This window comes from Vollenhovia emeryi, unplaced genomic scaffold, assembly GCF_000949405.1.
Source record: "Vollenhovia emeryi isolate VEMERY1.0 unplaced genomic scaffold, V.emery_V1.0 DF949546.1, whole genome shotgun sequence".
Taxonomy (NCBI): domain Eukaryota; kingdom Metazoa; phylum Arthropoda; class Insecta; order Hymenoptera; family Formicidae; genus Vollenhovia; species Vollenhovia emeryi.
Genome location: NW_011956820.1, coordinates 1 through 1,322, shown reverse-complemented (window position 1 = coordinate 1,322; position 1,322 = coordinate 1). Strand labels below are relative to the sequence as shown.

At 56.1% G+C, this 1,322-nt stretch overlaps 1 protein-coding gene across 1 annotated transcript; it reads left to right on the top strand.

Annotated features, from left to right (window-relative positions):
- Positions 1 to 49: 49 nt before the first annotated feature.
- Positions 50 to 1,283, top strand: LOC105571235 (the record flags this gene model as incomplete). Its single annotated transcript, XM_012028704.1, has 1 exon — positions 50 to 1,283. A coding segment is annotated over one exon (1,234 nt), but the record flags the coding sequence as incomplete, so codon positions are not given.
- Between the last annotated feature and the right edge of the window lie 39 nt (positions 1,284 to 1,322).

Genomic DNA, 1,322 nt, shown 5'->3' with positions numbered 1-1,322 from the left:
TTCAAAAATGTATAATCTAAGCATTTTGGAGGAGAAATACTGTGAATAGTGAAGAACTCGAACTGAGTTTGAGGACTGAATTCGAAACTTATCTGAAAGGTTTGACCGACGATCTTCGTCGCGAAGTTGCCGAATTTCAGGCCAAGATCGAATCGGAGGTCGAAAAGCACAAAAGCCAATTGGACACGGCCTTTCGCGAATTTTCCGATCGTTTGGGGTCAGAAAAGGAGTTTGACGGTGCTTTTTCCGAATCGGTCGTCGAGCATTTAAGGCTCGCGCGCGCTGAAGGCGCGCAGCGTGCGGCAAAAGCTGTTGCCGAGTCCGAAGACCGGCGAAGTGCGTCCGCGGCCGGTTCCGATGACGGCAGTTTCGCCCAACTCAGAAATGCTAGCGCAGACATCAGCGCGCAATCCTCGCAGGCAACGATACTTCGTTCGCTGGTCGAACACGCGGCAAAATTCACGACGCGCGGCGCATTCTTTATCGTAAAGAACGACAACTTTGTCGGCTGGCACGTTTTTGGTTCGAATGCATTCGCCGGTGACGAAACCGTCCGCTCGGTCGAATTTCCCGTCGGATCTAGGTCGCTGTTGGCCCACGCCGTCCGTTCGCTTCCCAGCACGCCGGGCGGTTCCGCCGAATCGGCAGAAAACACGACGTTTCTCGGCCCGCTCGGCTTTGGCGATCCGGTTTCGATGCCCGCCATTCCGCTGATCGCACGCGGCCGCGGCGTCGCCGTTCTTTATGCCGACACCACCGGTGACGACGCTCCGATAAATACCGAAGCTCTGGAAACACTCGTTCGCGTAGCGGGTTTGACGGTCGAATTGCTCGCGTCGGCTCAGGCTGTTCCGGCAAGCGCCGTTCAGGAAACTTCGGAAGCCGAAAGCTCATACGAACCGCAGCCCGAAACGGCGGTCGAAGAACCGGCCGCAGAATACGAAGAACCGACGGAATACGAAGAGCCGTCGTATGCCGCCCAAGAGGAAGAAGAATCCGCGTCCGAGAGTGTTTACGAGGTCGAGGCCGAACCGCATTACGGCGATGCCCAGGTCGTCGAAGAAGATCACGCGGCGTCCTTTGAGAGCGAAGAAGAGATCACCTACGAGGCTGAGGTCGAAGAAACGGAAGTTGTCGAAGAGGTTTCGCAGACCGAATCCGGATGTGTATTCGCTGCGTCCGAACCCGCCGAAATGCACGCCGAAGCGGAAGAAGCAGAAGAACCGGCCGAAGAGGTCGAGGTCGAACCCGAACCGGCCGAAGTTCAAAACGAAATTCCCTATGTGGGCGAAACAACGTCCGATTATTCATTCACGACCAGC